The sequence below is a fragment of the Balaenoptera musculus genome, chromosome 6 (assembly GCF_009873245.2).
Source record: "Balaenoptera musculus isolate JJ_BM4_2016_0621 chromosome 6, mBalMus1.pri.v3, whole genome shotgun sequence".
NCBI lineage: Eukaryota > Metazoa > Chordata > Mammalia > Artiodactyla > Balaenopteridae > Balaenoptera > Balaenoptera musculus.
In genome coordinates this window covers 17,891,403-17,908,308 of record NC_045790.1, presented here as the reverse complement: position 1 = coordinate 17,908,308, position 16,906 = coordinate 17,891,403, and the positions used below count along the sequence as shown (strand labels likewise).

The window sequence follows — 16,906 nt, the reverse complement described above, 5'->3', positions numbered from 1 at the left end:
GGGGGCTGTCGTAAGGGCGGAAGGAAGAGGCAGCTTCCTGTCAGAGCGAGAGGCTGGGCAGTGGCCACAGTCAGGCCTCACACACTGGGGGGTCCTGGCCTCTCCGAACCGCAGCTTCTTCGTACATAAAATTCACGGTTGCTGTGAAGGGTAAACATAGTGTGGATTTGGGAAGTCATCCAGCCGCAGCCCAGGAGCTGATAACTTCCCTTCTAGGGGTGGACCGCACCCCCTAGTCGCCACCCTGTGACCTGCTCTGCTTTGCCCACCCTCCAGCCTGGAAGAACCAATCGAGCCAAGGGAACCCTGGGCCTTGAACCCTCGGGCTACGTGCTGCCTCGCTCTCGGCCCGCAGCCCAGGAGGGTGCCACCGGGTGATGGATGCTGGCAGGCAAATAGTCCTGTTATTTTTGTTGCAAGGAATTTAATTTGCCTCACCTGTCACCGGTTACAAAAGCTGTCGTGAGCCTACTTACCTCTAAATTAGCCGTCATTGAGGCAGTAGGGGGTGGGGAGAGCAGAAGGGAGAGTGCGGTGGGGACTTTGTGTGTGTGTGTGTGTGTGTGCATGTGGGCACGTGTGCGTACACGCGTGTGTGCAGGGCGGAAAGAGGGGAGGGGCCGTGAGAACCGAGAGGCTGCGCTGGGAGAGACAGTGAACTGGGTTCTAACTGGCTCCCTCCAGGCAGGGGGTTTGGTCATTGCCACAGGCTTGCTCGGGCCCAGGCCTGCTCCAGCCCCTCCACCCCAACTCCCAGCAAATCCCTCTTTGTTCCTTTCTTCCCCCAGCTGTGCCCTTTCTCCCAGGAGCTTCCCCTGACAAGCCAGCCTTCTGGAGTTGAGAGCTGGGGAGAAAAAGCTGGGGGTGGTAGGGAGACAGCTAACCAGAATAAAGTCAGCCGTTCCCCAAGGCGGGGAGCTTTGCTAAGGCCACTGGAGCCTGGGCCACCATTGTAGTTTATCACAGTTTGAAGCAGTGACATTATATTAACAAATAATAATAATTACAGTAACAATAAATTATGATAGCAGTAATAAAAATAATAGCAACACTCGATCTAACTTTTATCGGCATCATCTCATTGAATTGTCAAAACCACCCTCTGAAGCACAGGGAGGTTAAGTCACTGATCCAACATCACACGGCTCGGCAGCAGTGGAGTCTGGAGGTGAACTCAGCTAGCTCTGAGGCTGCACTTGACCCCTTGTCATGCTTGCCATAGAGGCTCCCTTGGCCGGTCTCACAGTAGAACACAGAACTGGGCAGCGGAGCGGGTTGTTTTTTTTTTCCATAAAGATTGTGACTGATGAGAAATGTCTTCGTGTTTATTGAGATTGTGTTGATCGTAGTTGTGCTGTTTCAGGGACCGTGCTTTGACGTGTGGTTAGAGTCTGGTTTGCTGAGATAGGTGTTGTAAACATAAAATGTAGGGACTTGAAGCCGGTCAAGTGGACTGAACTTTATTCTGAGGTTAGAGGGGAGCCCCTGAAGGTTTTGGGTAAGGGAGGGGCATGGAGGGAGCAGCACGGGGGGGATAAAGCTGAATGCTGTGTGTCAGTGGATTTAACGGACCAGAGTGGGGGCAAAGAAACCAGCGGGGATCTGAGAGTTGTCAAGGTGACTAGCTCTGTCATTCCCCAGCTGCATGACCTTGAGAAAGTCCTCTCTCCTCTCTGGTCTCTCTTTTGCACATCTGTAAAAGTGAGATGGTTGGAATTAGAAGATATCTAAGATGTCTTGGGCATTCTGTGATTCTCTGGATGACCTCGGCTGGGCCAATAGATGCTGGAAGAAAAGAAGGCGCTTTTTTTCCCAATTAATTAATTAATTAATTAATTAATTTTTGGCTGCGTTGGGTCTTCCTTGCTGCGTGCAGGCTTTCTCTAGTTGTGGTGAGCGGGGGCTACTCTTCGTGGTGGTGTGCGGCTTCTCATTGCGGTGGCTTCTCTTGCTGCAGAGCACGGGCTCTAGGTGTGCCGGCTTCAGTAGTTGTGGCTCACAGGCTCTAGAGCACAGGCTCAGTAGTTGTGGCACACAGGCTTAGTTGTTCCGTGGCATGTGGGATCTTCCCAGACCGGGGCTAGAACCTGTGTCCCCTGAATTGGCAGGCAGATACTTAACCACTGCACCACCAGGGAAGTCCCAGGGGGAAGGCTTTAAGGAGTGGAATCTAGAGAATCTAGGATCTGATTGGATAGGATGATGGAAAGGTGGAGTGTGGGGTCAATGATGGCTCCCAGTGCAAGGAGAGATTGATGGGACATCATGGGAAAACAGTCTGTATTATACATACAGTAGGCTGATAAACTTCTGCTTGGGGACCAAACAAGGCAGACCCCTCCCACCAAAACAAACATATATATATATAAATTAATTAAAGCTGAACATGTCTCTGTCAAGTTATGTGGAAAGATGCTATTTTACCTTTAGCATCTATGTAAGGATTGTGCTACTTCGCAAAATTTGGTTCTACACATGGAAGAACAATGTTTAATGCTTCAGACTTCTCGAGGGTTTTCATAGGAATTGCTGGGCAGAATTGTTTTTGAGGGAGAGGAAGGTGAGGTTAAAGGCTGCTCAGGGCTGGGAATTCCCTGGACTTCCAGTGGTTAAGACACTGTTTGCGGGGGGCACGGGCTTGATCCCTGGTCAGAGAACTAAGATCCCACATGCCACGCAATCAAAAAATGGGCAGAAGACCTAAATAGACATTTCTCCAAAGAAGACGTACAGATGGCAAAGAGGCATATGAAAAGCTGCTCAGCATCACTAATTATTAGAGAAATGCAAACCAAAACTACAATGAGGTATCACCTCACACCGGTTAGAATGGGCATCATCAGAAAATCTACAAACAGCAAATGCTGGAGAGGGTGGGGAGAAAAGGGAACCCTCTTGCACTGTTGGTGGGAATGTAAATTGACACAGCCACTATGGAGAACAGTATGGAGGTTCCTTAAAAAACTAAAAATAGAATTACCATATGACCCAGCAATCCCACTACTGGGCATATACTCAGAGAAAACCATAATTCAAAAAGACACATGCACCCCAATGTTCATTGCAGCACTATTTACAATAGCCAGGTCATGGAAGCAACCTAAATGCCCAACAACAGACGAATGGGTAAAGAAGATGTGGCACATATATACAATGGAATATTACTCAGCCATAAAAAGGAACGAAATTGAGTCATTTGTAGAGACGTGGATGGATCTAGAGACTGTCATACCGAGTGAAGTAAGTCAGAAAGAGAAAAACAAATATCGTATACTAACGCATATATGTAGAACCTAGAAAAATGGTACAGATGAACCGGTTTGCAGGGCAGAAACTGAGACACAGATGTAGAGAACAAACGTATGGACACCAAGGGGGGAAAGCAGCGGGGCGTGGGTGTGGTGGTGTGATGAATTGGGAGATTGGGATTGACATGTATACACTAATATGTATAAAATGGATAACTAATAAGAACTTGCTGTTTAAAAAAATAAATAAAATTCAAAAAAAAATCCAAGATCAAGGTGAAAAAAAAAAAGAACCTGCTGTATAAAAAAATAAAATTAAAAAAAAAAAATCCCACGACCAACAACAAAAAAAAAGCTGCTCAGGGCTGCAGGGGATGTTTGGGGGCAATAATGAAAGATGCTGAGGTTACAGCAGTGCCGTGAGCCACCTGGCAAGAAAAAGTCTGCTGAGACCCACCCCCCCATCCCCCCAGAGAATGTAAGTTTTCCAGGAGAGAGAACTTGGGGTGCAAAGGAGTCCAGGTTAGGAAAGGACAATGGCACAGTCTCCCCAAATGTAGAAATAAGGGGATATTTTGGTTTTCCAACCTTCTTTCCCTGAACCAATTCCCCCTGCCCTTCTAGATACAGCACCGCCTAGGACCTACCAGCTATATCATCCTGTTTACTTCCTTCATATCACTTCTCGGAATGCAAAAATCACTTGATTTATTTGTTTAGTTCCAGAGTGTAAGCTCCATTAGGAGAAAGAAATGACCGCTTTTGTTCGCCTCTGTACAATTTCTGGTCTCTAGAACAGGGCTCGTCATGGAGTTAGGAGCTCAGTCAATATGTGTTGAATGAATCCATGCATGCACAGATGAATAAATGTAATGGTGATATTTCAGGCCTTGAGAAGCCTGGGCTGGGGAGAAATTTGGGGCAGCATGACCTTCCTCATATAACTCAGAAAGCACCTGCTGCAGAGGCAGCTTGGGAACCATCGCTGGTTTGTCTCCCTCCTGATGGGCCCAGCACACAGTTTGTCTATGGCTCCACGAGAAACCCTGAGAAACTATATATATACATAGTTTCTCTTTTGTTCTATTTTTTTCTAAAATAATCAGGTTTACGGGGGCTGGGGGTACTCAAGGAAGGCTTGCAGCCTTGACAGCGCTCCAGAGCAAGTGGGGTGGGGAAAGCCTTTGCCCCCCACTTTGCTGCCCATCCTGCAGCTGGAGCAGTCTTCCCATGACCGCATCCCTTTCCAGGCACCCCGCTTTTCTGTTACCCCAAGCCCTATGGACGGAGAGAGGCTTGTTGGTGTGGCAAGTAAGGGGATTGCCAGAGGGCATTTGGGTTATCTTTTCCTATGTCACGTAATAAATCACCCTGGGTTTATTAGGTGGCTTAAAAACACTGCCATTTAATGTGCTCTGGTCAAGATTCTGGAAGGGCCGAACGGGGGTAAGCAAATCTCTTGTTCCATGGAGGTTGGCTGGATCCTGGTCACTCAGCTGGAGCCTCGGTGGAAACACGGGACCCCTCCAGCGCCATGGGGTCACCCCAGCAGACTGGAGGGGCTTCTTACATGGCAGCTCGGGGCCCCCAATAGTATAAAAGGGGAAGCTGCCAAGCTTAGGCTGCCCTCTAAGCTTCGGCTAGAACTGGCAGAGCATCACTTCTGCTTTGATTGGTTTGAGTGAGTCCCAGGGCCTGCCTGGTCTAAAGGGGAGGGGGCTGCACGGCGTGATCCGTGGGGGGCATATTCCAGTGGGCGTCACCCATGAAGCGGCCTGCCAGCCTCGGGCCAGGTCCAGGAGAAGGGGAAGTGTCACGCCAGGCCTGACATGACCCCTTTGCCCCCATGCTAGGGCCTTGGAATTAAGACAGATGTGGGCTCCTGTCCAGGCTTGGTCAGCTAGCTGCCTGACCTTCCTTGGGCTTTGACAGCTCACCGTACCCCGATCCCCCATCTCACTGGCCTCCTGTGCTGCCCTGTCACCTGCACGGACAGGCAGGGAGACCAAGGCTGTGTGAACGCCTGCTCTGGAATACGTTTCTTGTCTTTCCTCTCCTTCCCACCCCTCTTAGGTCCCACCCTTGCTGCCAAGGCCCCCGCCTGCGCACCACCTTCCTGGAGACCCTGATATTTTCCCACCCAGAGGCACTGTGTCTTGTACCCTTCGTGTGCTCCACAGGCTGCCCCGTGTTTTTAATTCCCTCTTTATACATCCCTTCTGTCTCCTGCCACCTGAGTAGAAAAGCCCTCTGAGCCTCGGATCTGGGCCCAGAGCAGTAGGCAATGCTTGTCGGGGTGAACGAGGCAGGCTGGCACCGAGAAGGCTGGACAGATGGCCACGGTGGTGACTGCACCTTCCCAGCTGGTAGGCCCTGGGGTGATGGTAACAATAGCCACCCTGGTCTCCTGCCAACGAGGCCATACGCTATAGGCCAAGGAGTTGGCTGGTGAGGTGAGCAGCTGGAGGAGAAAGGCAGGGAGGCCTGAGTTTGGGGCTGGGGTTGGGGGGGGGTGGTCTCTGTTGGAGAACTCTTGGCCTTTGCAGGGGACCATGGCCCTTGGTCTTCTTTTCCCCCCTCCCCAGGGTCTGCCCAGGGCCTGGTCACAGATAAGGTCACAGGGTTGGTGAGGGGTAGGGACCAGCTGGAGGTCTGTCTGATGCCAAGGCCCCTGCTTTCCTACCAGCCAACACAGCCCTCGTCAAGGCTGTCCCCCCGCCCCCCCTCCACCCCGCTCCTTCACTGATGGGAAGGGACATCACCTTTCTTATTCCAAGTGCAAAGGCCCCAGGGAGCTGCCGCACCACAGCCAGGGGAAGGAGGGCAGTTGGGGAGGGCATGAGAAATGGCACTCTTTATTCATAAATAAAAACATAAAATTACCAGAAATAGTTTACATGGCCAAAAGGGAGCATCAAAAATAAAATAGCTCAAAGCTGTGAAAAGCAGAGCAAACCAAACAAGACCCGACCAAGAGAAAAATAACTCTGTACGTTTCTTCCAAATGCCAGTCAATCCACAGCCAGCCCGGGCCGGGGGTCCACAGAAGAGGAGAGGAGGGCAGCACATCCAAGTGCACAGGTGCACGGCCTCCTGCCACAGCTGCTGCCGTTCCAACAGCCCAGCCCGCCTTCTCCCTGGGATCCCTCTCTCCCAAGAGATGGCCCGGCCTGGGCCGGGACGAGAGCAGGGGCAGAGGCTCAGCAGGTGCTTCTGAGGCGAGAGGCATCCCCCTCCCAGTCCCCACGGAGCTCAGTGCCCCTGGGGGTGGGGCGTGCTCAGCAGGAGTCACCCGAATACAGAGGCCAGAGGAGAAACCCAGGGTGGGCGCCGCATTGAGAGTCTGGCCACTCCAAGGCCCAGAGGCAGAGTTCCCCTCTTGGTGTGGTGGTGCCGGCGTTGCTGTCTTGCTGCAGACCGCGGAGCATTTCACCATCCTGTGGGGAGCAGCAGGGGTGGCTCTGACCCCGCGAGCAGGTGTGCCAGCAGCCGTGCTCAGAGGGAGGGGCGGCGAGCTCCCACCGGCCCCGGGCCAGGCCACGTGGTTGACTTTCCCAGTCCCCGCTCAGCCTCTGCTGCTCGGAGCCGCCTTCCAGAGAGGCTAGGTGGGGCAAGGTCCAGAAATAGCAGGGAGGTTTGTGCACAGGGAAGGGAAGGGAAACCACACTGCAGTGAGGTCGCTATATTACACAACACTCGCACTCTGGTGCAACTGGTGCCAGCGTGGACCACCCTGGGGTCTTGGGTTGGTGGCAGCCCTGGGAGGGCTCCGCGAGTTGGCCTGGGGCAGGGATGCGGGGTGCAGGGCACGGTCACACCGCGGTGGAGCCCCTTCGCCCCCTTCCCCGGGTTTAGCACCCACCTCTTCACAGCGAGGTCTTGAGGGCACAGCGACGGGCTTTGGGCTGCTCTTTGTGGAGGGAGGGGTCCTCCAGCCTGGGGAGGGACAGCAGCCCCTTTCTCTATCCCGTGGGGCAGTCTCACTGGGAAGAAGGACTCAAACAAGGCACAGGCTGGTGGAGATGGAGGGACCAAGGGCCGTGGCACAGGGGGAGGGACATCTTTGACTTGGGGGTTTGCATGTGCCCGGTGGAGGGGACTGGCCCCCAGGCAGGGAGAGGGCTCTTGGCCTGTTGATTCCAGGTTTAAATCTAGCCAAAGACTAAGAGTAACGGCTTGAAATTCCAGAAAACCTGCTCTGTTACCTGAAGGCAGGACAGGCACAGCTTGACGCAGGGATTGGAAGGCAAAGCCAGCAGCAGGGAAGGTGGCCCTGCCCTCAGCCCAGACTCAGGGGAGGAATGGTGGCCCTGGAAGGATGGGGAGGCAGGAGAAGAAGCAGCTTCCCACTCCCACCCCGGGGCGGGAAGGGCCAGCAGTCGGGGACAGAACTGGGGGCACCGGTCTGGGACTGCTAACTACCCAGACGTTCTGGTCCCTCCTACCTCAGTGAACCCCTCTCAGCATGCAGGAGTGAGGCCCAGGAATCCGGCAACGGCTGGCTGTCCCAAGAACAGCAGCTGCGGCTAGAGGCAAAAATAGAACACGGAACGGTCTGGCTGCCTGCGAGATCGGGCTTGCTTCCGAAAAGAGAAGAGAGGAAGAAGAAGAAGAAAAGAAAATTCGCTGAACCAAGCAACTGAGGAACCACCTTTTCCCTGCACATCTTCAGAAGAGAAGCCCAGCCTCCTGCAGGGCCTGGGTCCTTGACTACGGGGCTCAGGTGGGGCTGCAGGTGGAGAGGGCCAGCTGGTACCCCCCCGGGCTGTTCAGAGGCTGTGTTGGCACCTCTTACTCTCTTTGGCCACCGGCACTCTGGGGCCCCTCCCTGACCTGTACAGACTCTGTCTGCACTTAGCCCTGGAGGTGAGAAGGGAAACGGCAGGCAGTGGGATGGAGCTGCAGATGAAGTGGGGGATGCCCAGCCCAGACGACCCTGCGCCATCTCAGGGGACACAGGTTATCCTGGATCCAAGCAAAGGCTTGGTTCTTGGGAAAGAAAAGCAGCTCAGGGTAGCTGCTGGCCAACTTGAAGCAGGTGGGGGAATCCCTACCTCTGGTCCCATGAGGAAAGATCTGGAGGCTCCCCTGGGAACAGCTCGAAGTCACACCCTCCCTGTGTGAGGGACAGGGGCGTCCTCAATCTTTCCCTCCCAGCACCCACCCCAGGGCCTCGGGTCTATGGCTTTAAGAAGAGTAGTCACAGATGTCAAAGGCCACCAACCATCCAGAGGCTGCTCATTTCTGGTCAGCAGGGCCAACAGGAACTGGCCATTACTACCTAGCTTCTCTCTCTGACCCACTCTGGGTCTTGCTGAGTCTAGATAATCCTGGGCTGGCCCAGCTCTCCCCTCCTTTCTGTGGCCTGCCAGGGTCAGGAAGCTCTGATGTTGCTAAGTCACGTTCTCCACACCTCACTCCAACCCCTACCCCTCCGTGGCCAGGGGAAGATAGCTCAGGTTACGACCAGGTCAGATTCCAAAGCTTCTGGTCACCAATGCTTGTGTTCTATTCCCAAGGCATCCCAATGTGCTGGGGGCCGGGGGGGCAGGGGGGCTGTGCAAAGAGGGGGAGCGAGAAAAGAAGTTGTGGGAAGAGAGGTGGAAGGGAGCTTCCATCCTGGGGAGGCCACTGGCCTTCATGGTGGTCACCACCCTCGCTGGGAGAGGGTAACTCTAAGTATTTTGAACAAAGGCCAAGGTTTAGGGAGCCCTTAACCAAATGACGTAGATCCGGGGACTCATCTCTTGGCAAAGCTAGAGGTCTGGCAGGCTGCAGGGGTGCTAAGCACTGGAACGTGGGAAAGGCGGGGAGAGGCCGTGTAGCAGCCCCTCCCCTCCCCTCCCCTCCCTCCCCTCCCCTCCCCTCCCCTCGAGGTCTGTGCTTCTCTCAGAGGCCTGAGCAGGGGAGATGGGGAGGGGAGCCCCCACTGACGGGCTCAGCACCCCTGCCTCCCAATGCCAGGTCCCCGGCTCCCTCCCAGGAGGAGGCCCCTCAGATCTCGGTGGCGATAATGTCCTCATAAGGGATGTCAGCCCCTTCGAGGTCAATCTCAAAGGGCTCCCCTGCACCATCCCCGCGGGCCAGCTGCTGCAGCGTCTTTTCCAGGCGCTGGTTCCGCTGGTACATGGCCAAGTAGCTCTGCTGCAGCTGCTTCTGGTACTGGATCACCTTCTCCTTCTCCTCCTTCCATACCAGCCGCTCATGCTGGAAGCCCGAGGACATCTGGTCGTGGCCCTGCCGCTCCTCCCTGAGCTCGGCCCGCAGCCGTTCCAGCTCCCGCTGCAGGGCAGGCACGTCCTCGGGGACGGCGGAGGCAGGCCCCAGGGCGGCCGTGTCCCGGCCCCGCGGCAGGGCGGCCTGGGCCTGCAGCTCCAGCAGCTCCTGTTCCAGCAGGTTCACCTTCTCCCGCAGGAGCTCCGCCTCGTTCTTCTTGCGCTGCAGCTCGTTCTCGCAGACCTCCAGCTCCAGGCCCTTGGTGCGCAGCGCGCTCTCCAGGTCCTGCATCTTCAGCTCCAGGCCCTCCAGCCTGCCCCGTGTATCCTTCAGCTGTGCCTTCAGGTTGAGGATCTCGCTGGCCTTAGCGTTGATCTCCGTCTGGGACTCCTTCAGCTGCTGCTTCAGGAGAGAGATCTCGCCAGACTTCTGGCACACCTGCCGCGGGGCGGGGACAAGAGAGAGAGAGCCAAGGGGTGAGAGGCGGCACCTGGGTGTGGTGTCCTTACTTGTAAACTGACGATTAGTAATAGTACCTATTTCATAGGGTTGTTGTAAAGATGAAATGAAAGAACCTAGGGCCTGGCATTAATAACCACTCTATGAATTATTATTATAAATATGTTTGCAATATATTTCTGTGTTATTGTGAACGTTTAATTTATTTTATTTAATTTATTGTTTTACTATACAGCCTGATTGGATAACCTGGGAATGAGGTCACAGCAATGTCCAGCTTGGTTCCGGATTAGACAAACAAGGATGGATGCGTTGTGATGCCAGCACTGGCTTATGTCTCTGACATGCTCTGAAGTGTCCCAGGTCCTGGCTGAGATACCATGGCTGGGGTAGGGTCTGCTGTGCCAACACTGATGGGAAAGAGGAGAGGGAGTGGTTCCATGGCTAAGGTCCTGTCCTCTTCGGGAAACCCGGCAAACAGAAAGTGACTCTCCCTTCCCACCTGTCTGGTGCCTCCATCCGTCACTTCCACGGAGAGGATCCTTTCCCTCTACCCCTGATAACACCTGTTGCTCTAATTCCCAGGATGAGTACAGGCAGCTCAGTGCAAACAGATGGCTGTGTGGCCGAGGGTGTGTCACCTCGACGTGGGGGGGTGATGCTGGTCTAACCAGACCCAAGGAGCCCTCAGCCCCTTCCCAGGGCAGGAGTCTTTGGGGTGAATGCTGTGCACACCCCCTCCCGGTCCCCTGCACCACCTCTCAGGAGAGAAAAGCGAGCAGGATGAGGGGGTTAGGCTGTTCTCCAGCGAGGCCAGGCCCAGGCGCTTCACTTCCAGGTGTGCCTGAGTGGGTGCATGTGTATGTGAGCCCCGTTCTTCCTGTTCTGCGTTTCTATCTCAGCCCACCAAATAGAAGCCCCACTCGCACTTCTGTGAGGACTTCTGTCCCTGAGACCTGCACAGCTGCGGCCACTCCTACCAATGGGTGGAGTCCCTTCCCTCAAAAGTCGCAGATGATACTATGCTCTCTCGTGGCTCTGGGGCCAGCATGAATTCAGGATGGTCTGTGGTCCTCCTGAGCCTCTGTGAGCAGATGCAGTGAGTTGGCCCTCAGACAGCCCAGCCGGGACTCGGCTCTCTTGCTCCAGCTTCTCAGCCGACGACTCGGTTAGTAAATTCAATTCTGGCCACGAGGCACCGGGGTGGGGAGAGGAGGAAGCCCAAACTAAGAGTACCCCCAACTTGGTTTACCATGGAGCCCCTTATTTGGGTCATGAAACCGGTACTTCAGCCCAGTTTTCCTGGGCAGTTGTGTTCTCCCCCATTGCGTAGAGCCTGGAGGAGACCTGGAGAAGGCTGGGGGGGGTGGGCGCTGGCACCGAACCCCTGCCCGTCCCCCCGCCCACGCCCGCATCCTCACCTCCCACTGCGTCTCCTCCAGCGCGGGGACGAAGCTGGTCTTCTCCTTCTCATAGGACCTGAGCTTGGTCTCCAGCAGGTCCTGCTCCTTCATGAGGCTCTCGAGCTCCTGCCGCAGCTGCCGCTTCTCCTGCTGGAGTTGGAGCACCTGCAGGTGCAGCACCTGCTGGGCGCGCTGGCTCTTCTGTGCCGCGGACTTCAGCTTGCCCTTGGGCTCCAGCCCCTCCAGCTCATCCTTGCAGCGCCGCGGTCGCTCCTCATAGGCCTGGCTGGCAGCCAGCTCCTTCTCCTCAAAGCTGCGGTGCAGCCTCTGGAGCTCACCCTCCCTCTCCAGCAGTTTCTGCTCCAGCTCCTGGATGGTGCACTGGTCCGTGGAGATGGGGGAGCGGATGGAGCCCTTGTCCGCCTTGCTCGGGTGGGCCAGCTTGCTGCCCCCGTCGGAGAAAGACAGGGCCTTCAGGCTCGTCATGTTGCTGTCCTGGAGGATGTTGCCCTGAGTGATGTTGTGGGCCGAGCCCCCAAAACGGCTGGCAGGCCCCACCGGCGTCACCAGCGGGTCCAGCTGGTAGCTGCTGGTGGTGCTGTGAGTAGGCAGGCTGGACATGGAGTTCCGGCCGGAGTCAGACAGCGCCCCGGAGCACAGGCCGGGCTTCAGCTCCTGCTCCTTGGGCTTGTCTGGAGGCGCGGGGTGCAGCTGGTGGCTGGCGCTCTCGGGGGACGAGTGGAGGATGGCGCCCGACCGTGGCAGCACCGGCTTGAAGGCCGTGGGTCTCACAGCACCCTTCTCCAAGTCCTGGGGAGGAAAACAGGCATACGGAGCCCGTGTCTTCCCCCGATGCACCCCAGCCGGGTATGCGTGCCGGCCACGTGGCCCCTTCCTGGTCGGGAGCCACAGGTGACCTCACCTGTCGCTCTGAAGGAGCCAAAGGTGGTGAGTCTCCCCCAAGAAGGAGAAATTCCTCTGTGCCTGGGGACGTCCTTAAGGATCATGAGGCAGTCTGTATTGTGAACTACAAACCTGTCACCATCTTGACCCACCTTCCACCCCAAGGTACCAAACGACTCTTAGATTCACTGGCTGAGACCCCCGTGCCAGGGCTCTGGGGCTCTGTGTGGTGCAGCTAAGGACACTGGACATGTGTCCTTGAAGAAGTCCATCCCTGCTTCACCTCCACTGCCCCTTGCAGTCAGCCAGGAGCTGGAACACTGGCCGTGGCCTGCCCTAGAGGTTGGGGGAATCGCTTGAAATAATAATCCTTCCCCTAAAGCCGTCCTTTTCATTATTAGAGGACTTCACAGTTTACAGGCTCTTTACTTTGAAAAGCTTAAAGCTCTACGCAAACATATGGGGCCATTTCCTAGCACATCAACACCACAGATTCATCTTCCCAGGTGAGGCCAGGGCACTGAATAGGAACAATGTTTTCACTGTCCACTGGCGGGACCCGTGAGAGCTTGAGCCAGCATGAGGGCTGGACTTCTGAGTACATGGGACTCTTTGCCCTCATCCCTGCTAGACTGATGATGAGAACAAACTCCCAGGCCTTAACCAGTCAAAGATGCTTTGGGGCCAGCTTGAGCAGGAGCTGCTGTCCCACTAGAGCAGAAAATGAGGGGAAAGCCCACGTCCATGAATCCTCTAAGGAGAGAAGCTGCCAGCTCTCTCCAAGTGCCCTCTCTACCTGTTCTTCCAAACGGTAAGCGAGCCCCCTCTCTTTCCCACGCGCTTGAAAACGTTGCTGTCCGTCCTACCGTGGCAATCATGAGTTACAGCCCAGCAGAGCTCAGGAAGGCTTTCACTTCCCCTTTGCTCTCTCCTGAAAGCTCACCCAAGACTTCTGCATCGGGGGACTGACCAACGTGCCCATCCCTTTGTCCAGGCTTGCTCTCTGCTGTGGCTCAGCACTCCCGCCCTCTCTGCATCACTCAGCCTCTCGGAGATGTAAGCGTTGAGACCTCCACCGCCACCCCTCCCGGCCCCAGGCCTCTCTCCTGCCTTTCCAACCCAGCCATCCACACCAGAGACCCCGCTTACCATTTCTAGCTGGTTGGAGAAGGGCATGAGCTTGGGTGGGGTGGACGGGCCGAAGTCCACCCCGGCCTGGCCCCCTAGGTCCCCACTGGACAGTGCAGTGTAATCGGGGCGGTGGGAGCCCCGGGCCTTCTGGCTGACCTTGATATAGAAGAAGTCTTCACTCTTGCCCATTTTGGAGCTCGACTTGCCATGACCCGAGTCCTGGGAGAAGCCAAATCTCAGCAGCCCGTCTGAATACCGATTGAGTTTCTTGAGGTGCGAGGACTTGCGCAGCTTGTACTGGGAGGCCCGGCAGTGCTTGCTGTGGAAGCCGTGGCCGGAAATGAGGCTGCTGACGCTGCCCATGGTGATGCAGGGCCGGGGACAGGCAGGGCAGAGCGGGGGACCTGGCGTGGCTGTGGCAGTCCTGGCTCCGCGAAGAGGCTGCGGTCATAGCAGAAGCCTCACAGAGCCCGGGAGAGCTGAGACCTGGAAGGAGACACAAGCAGGAATCAGCCTGGGACGGGGCCGGTCACTGCACGGTCCCCGCCGGTGACTTAACAGAGGAGGCATTCTGACTGTGAGATCTGGGCGACAGAGAAATGCATGTTTCTCCTAACAGAAGCTCAGCCCTGCCTCTGTTATTGGGCTCTCCTCTCATTCTTCCTTTGTCCTCTACTTCAGCAAACATCCGCTGGGAGCCTACATCGGGATGGCCCCTGGTCTCAGCACGGGGATGCAGGGGTGACTAGAACAGGCACAGTCCCCGCACTCATGGGGCTTGTGTGTGGCACAGTGTGGACTGGCCACAAACAGATCAATGTGTCCGACCTCAAGCGATCTAGGTGCTACGGGGAAAATAAAGCAGAGTGAATGGGATGGCATTCTGGGAGGTGGTTATTTTATGCAGAGAGTACGAGGGAGTCCTCTCTGTTGAGTATCATTTGGAGAGACCTCAAGAAAACGAGGGAGCAAGGCACATGGAGATCTGGGGGGAGAAGGAAGAAGCTCAGGGGCACCCCAAGGGCAAAGCCCTGAGCTCCTGTGTGGAGTATGCTGGGCATTTGTGAGACCAGCAAGGAGACCAGTCTGGCTGGAGGGTAGTTATTAGCAAGGGGGGCACAGGGGATGTAGACGTCAGAGAGCTAGCAGGTGCCAGGCAACAGAGAACGTGGCTGGCCATTAGGACTTTGGCTTTTAGCCTGATGAGATGAGGAGCCCCCAGATGGCTTTAAGCAGCTGACAACCTGATCTGACTTAGGCTGTGGAGGGTCACCCTGGCTGCTGAGTGGAGAAGAGGCCATGGAAGGGCCTGGGTGGAAAGTGGTGGGCCAGTTAGGGCAGATGAGGGACTCACATGGCTGGACCAAGGGCGGTAGTTATGGATTCAACTTTAGATGTAATTTTAAGGTTGAGCTGATAGGATTAGTTATAAGATTGGCTGCAGGGAGTGAAAGAGTGGAGTCTAGGATGACTCCAATAATTTTGTCTAAGCAACTAGAAAAAGTAAAAGTTGCCATTTATTGAGAAGCAAAAGACCACAAAAGGAGCCAGTCTGGGATGAAGTCGGGGTGGAAAATAGGAGTTTGGTTTAAGACATTAAGTTTGCAGAGCCTATGAGACATCCAAGGAGTGATGTGGAGTAGGGAGTAGGATGGCTGTGGAGCGGGGGAAGCTGCAGATTTCCATGTACAAGGTGTTTGTGCAGAGAAGCCAGGTTTGAGACTAGATGAAAAAGCAAAGGCAGGAAGACAAGAGAAATGTGAGGACTGGTTCACGGAGGCCAGGAAGGTGAGGGGGAATGAGGAAGAGACACTGAGAAGGCTGTGACAGAGATGCAGGAGACCCACGAAAGGCAAGGATGAGGAGGATGGTGTCAAGTGCTGTGCTGAAGTAAGATGGTGACTGAGAATCGGTCAGTGGATTTGGCCATGTGGAGGCACAGTGACCTTGACAAGAGCAGTTTTGGTGGAGGGGCGGGAAGAAAGGCCTAGACTGGAGAGCGTCAGGAGAAAAAGAGGGGAGAAATAATTGTACCCTTGGACACTGAGAAGTACGTGATAGACTTGGCTTGCATTCCCGGTTACGCTCCCTGCCAGCTATGACTCAGGAGGTAAACACTTGCACATCTTTAACCTTCAGTTTCACAGACACTTAAAAAAATTCTTTTAAAGTAATAGGGCTGCATCTTATAATCAATGCTGAAAACAGTAACAACGACTTTGCCAGTCACCAGACGGAGGAATGCACTGGAAGGCAATGTGGGCACTCTCGCAGGCACAGGCAAATCGCTGAGCGCAGGTCACATGATTTTCAGAGCTCGGAAAGGCTGTGTGGTTGTCACGCATTGGGAAGGGGTATTTCTCAGTCAGTCAAAAGACAGATGATCCAATTAAACGGGGGGACTACCAGTTTAATAAAATAGGAAATGCAGAAGGAACCCTGCATTCTTTATTATGCTCTAAATTACCCTGACAATCCGAAAGGGGCGAGAGACAGCCCAGGTGGGCGATGAGGGTGTATGGGCACAGCTGAGGGAGCCAGAAGACTCTTCAGGCGCTGAAGGTGAAGATTCAAACGTGCATTGTCATCTTGAAGAATAAAGTGGTTATGTTATGAACAAATACATTCTATATTCCAGTCCTAAAAGTACAACATAACAAAACAGCATTGTGTAAGCGTAATGTATTTTTTCCTATGAAAAGCTTTTATTAAACTGATGGCCTCTTAGAATCAGGGAACCATGGTGATGCCTCATGGGGTCATTATGAGCAGTTTATTGGATCCCATCAGAAGCTAATAGGTCTGGTACATTTATTGAAAGCCTAGAACATAGCTGGTGCTTCATAAATGGGAGGTATTTTCACTGGTATCTATGATTTATAATACTATCATTGTTCTCTCCAGCATTCGTCATCCCTGTGTTGTCTTTAATGGCCATATCTCATTTTCCAGAACTAGTTCTCTTCCTTCCAAATGCAACTTTCCTGCATCTCATTGCCTGACAGCACAACTTAGGAGTATGAAGTTACTCTTGCTGATTTAACAGCTGACAGTGACAAAATGTGTTTCTCATGCCCCAGGTCATCCATCTCTTGCTTAGCTGAGGCCTTCAGGTCCTAGGAGGCAAATATTCTATTGCTGTCCATATGTAGGGAATCTATTTTTGGCCAAAGGACTCTCCTGCACTCTGCACATTCTACCAGTTGGGCAACTGGTGACTTACTTTTTGCCCATCCAATTACACATTTGTGAGCATCTACATGGGTAGTGTTGTAGAGATAAGGCCACTGGCTATGGCATCAGACAGATTTGGAGTTGAAAATTAACCTCTCTGAGGTTTCTTTGCTTACAAAATGGAAATAATCATTATTTCACAGGATTAGTATGAGGATGAAGCAAACTCACAGACGTCAAGTGCAATGCTTGGCACATGGTAAGTGCTGTCCAGAGGTGTGTGTGATCAATACAAGGCCAGGACTAGGGTGCCATCTAGAAGCATGTAACAGTTGGAGCAGAACTATAACACTGGGAAGACATGTAAAATGA

At 54.2% G+C, this 16,906-nt stretch overlaps 1 protein-coding gene across 5 annotated transcripts in view; it reads right to left on the bottom strand.

Moving 5' to 3' along the window:
• Positions 1-6,094: 6,094 nt before the first annotated feature.
• LZTS1 (leucine zipper tumor suppressor 1) overlaps positions 6,095-16,906 on the bottom strand; it is a 49,717-nt gene continuing 38,905 nt past the window's right edge. For 2 of the 5 annotated variants that reach the window (XM_036856696.1, XM_036856695.1), the window contains exons 2-4: positions 13,379-13,846; positions 11,345-12,136; positions 6,095-9,902 (exon numbers count right to left, since the gene is read on the bottom strand). In XM_036856696.1, the coding sequence (XP_036712591.1) occupies positions 9,243-9,902; positions 11,345-12,136; positions 13,379-13,723 (1,797 nt within the window). In that variant the 5' untranslated portion in view covers positions 13,724-13,846 and the 3' untranslated portion in view covers positions 6,095-9,242. Of the gene's footprint in view, positions 9,903-11,344; positions 12,137-13,378; positions 13,847-13,936; positions 14,204-15,827; positions 16,061-16,906 lie in introns of those variants that run through there. The other 3 variants (XR_005020435.1, XM_036856698.1, XM_036856697.1) reach the window with 3 other exon arrangements.